This window comes from Plasmodium gonderi (genome assembly GCF_002157705.1).
Source record: "Plasmodium gonderi DNA, contig: Chr13, whole genome shotgun sequence".
NCBI classification, from domain to species: Eukaryota; Apicomplexa; class Aconoidasida; order Haemosporida; family Plasmodiidae; genus Plasmodium; species Plasmodium gonderi.
The window spans coordinates 2,053,373-2,055,600 of NW_021628938.1; the positions used below are offsets into that span (position 1 = coordinate 2,053,373).

The following is a 2,228-nucleotide window of genomic DNA, read 5'->3' on the forward strand; positions in this document are numbered from 1 at the left end:
ATGTTTATCCATGTATACTTATATATGTACATATACATAAAAAAGTTATTCCTTTCAAGTTAATTTATATTTGGCAGATTTGGTAAATTTTTCATAAAAATCATTTCACATGTATTAAAAATTAAAAAGAAGAGTTTAAACAAAAATGGGAATTTATTTCCACAATGAGGTGTAGAAACATGGAGTACCTGGGTGTGTGAACGGCATACACACAGGCTACAGCAGTATATCGTACGTGAATCCATATATAAGTACATATACATATATATATATATATATATGCATGCATAACTATGTGCACAAATATTTATTCCAAACATGTGACCACATTCCGCTATACCAGAACATGAGACTTTCCTCTTTTTTTTCTTAAATTGGCTCCTGCAACTCGAGGGGCTTCCCTTTGTTAATTTGCCCCCATCCAATCAATCGCCAATGCTTGTCCACTCTCCTACTTAGAGCTATTTTATCTCCAATTTTTGTGCACACAGGTCCAGTTAATTCCAATTTGGCTAGCTCAGATTTAATACCCGTAACTCTGCATCCAATAGACGTCGATCCAATATTAATCATTAAGAATTCTCCGTTTTTTAATTTAGCTACTTTAGTGTTTTTTTCTCCATCTTGTGATTTAACACCTAACAATCTTCTTAACAAGTAGTAAGAAATTTCAATTTCAGCGAAACAGTCTGGAAGTTTGTTTAAATGCCCAATTACCTGTCCAACTAATCGATCTGCTCTTGTTAAAATGGGATCAATTCGTGTACCAACCCCTATTAACCCACCAGGTACAGCATATTTTAAATTATTATTCTCTGCAAACATGGATAATATTTGTGATATGATAGGTCTGCATGTAATTTCTCCTTTCTCATCTTTTGAAATAATTCCAGGTCTAATTTCAATTTTATCCCCTACTTTTAAAACACCATGTAGAATACTACCACCAGCAACTCCTCCTTGTAAAGTTTCAATATCTTCTCCTGGTTTATTAACATCAAAGGATCGAATAACAATCATATGTGGAGAAGATATAAAATCTCTTTTTGGTATACTTATTTGTGTGACTATATATTCACACACAACATCAATATTATATTTCAAAACTGCACTAATAGGAATAATAGGTGCACTATCAGCGGCCGTTCCTGAAACGAAATTTCTAATTTCTTCTTGTTGCTTTAATGCTTGTTCTTCTTTAATTAGTTCTACTTTATTTTGTAAAATTAAAATATGTTTTAATCTCATAATTTCAACCGCAGCTAAATGTTCAGATGTTTGTGGCTGTGGACATGATTCATTTCCGGCAACCAGTAAAAGGGCTGCATCCATAACTGCTGCACCATTTAACATAGTTGCCATTAAAATATCATGTCCTGGACAATCAACAAAAGATACGTGTCTTAATAATTTCATTTTATGTTGACAGTTTTCGCGTGGGCATATTGGATCATCTTCTTTGCTACTTTCATAAGATTTATAACATTCTGGTGGTAAACAATCTGGGTTCGTACATTTATAAATTTTAGCATTTGCATACCCCAATTTTATAGTAATATTTCTTTCTTTTTCATGTTTAAACCTAACAGTGTGGACCCCTGAAATAGCATGAACAAGTGTTGATTTTCCATGCGCCACATGTCCTATTGTACCAAGATTTATGGTGGCTTGTCTGCTAATTACATCTTCACTCAGGGGTGTTAATTTTGTTACATCTAGAGTCTCTAAATTCTGTTCAACTAATTTATCCTTTTCATTAATATTCATTTTTTATGTTTACAAATGACGGCAACAAAGTTGGTGTGTCAAGATTCGGTCAGGTGGGGAACAAAAATAAAAAGGGGACGTGGTACGTCGTATGGAAAGAATGAAGAATCGGGGAAACGGCTGTTATTAAAATCAAATAGGTGTCAAACAATCATAAACTAGTAAAAGACTGTAGGATCATAATTTCACATGCTATATAGATATGCGCACATATTTATATATATACAATGATATATATATATATGTACGGCTTAAACAACCCTTCGGATGTGCCTTCGAGGAACCATATATTTATTGCCTCCCTAATTCTCACAATTTTCTTCAACTCCGAGCAGGTAGATAAATAAATGAGTTCTCCCTCTTCTTATTTACAAAAATATATGTGCATATACTTATATGCGTTTTCCAGGCCACTGTTTCGATGGATTTGACTATACAAATAAGTTTATACGCTAAACGTA

At 33.3% G+C, this 2,228-nt stretch overlaps 1 protein-coding gene across 1 annotated transcript; it reads right to left on the reverse strand.

Moving 5' to 3' along the window:
• Positions 1–369: 369 nt before the first annotated feature.
• Positions 370–1,767, reverse strand: PGO_133820 (eukaryotic translation initiation factor 2 gamma subunit; the record flags this gene model as incomplete). The annotated part of the gene is made up of 1 exon (XM_028689898.1): positions 370–1,767. One exon carries the CDS (start codon positions 1,765–1,767, stop codon positions 370–372), a length of 1,398 nt encoding a protein of 465 aa, XP_028545699.1.
• Between the last annotated feature and the right edge of the window lie 461 nt (positions 1,768–2,228).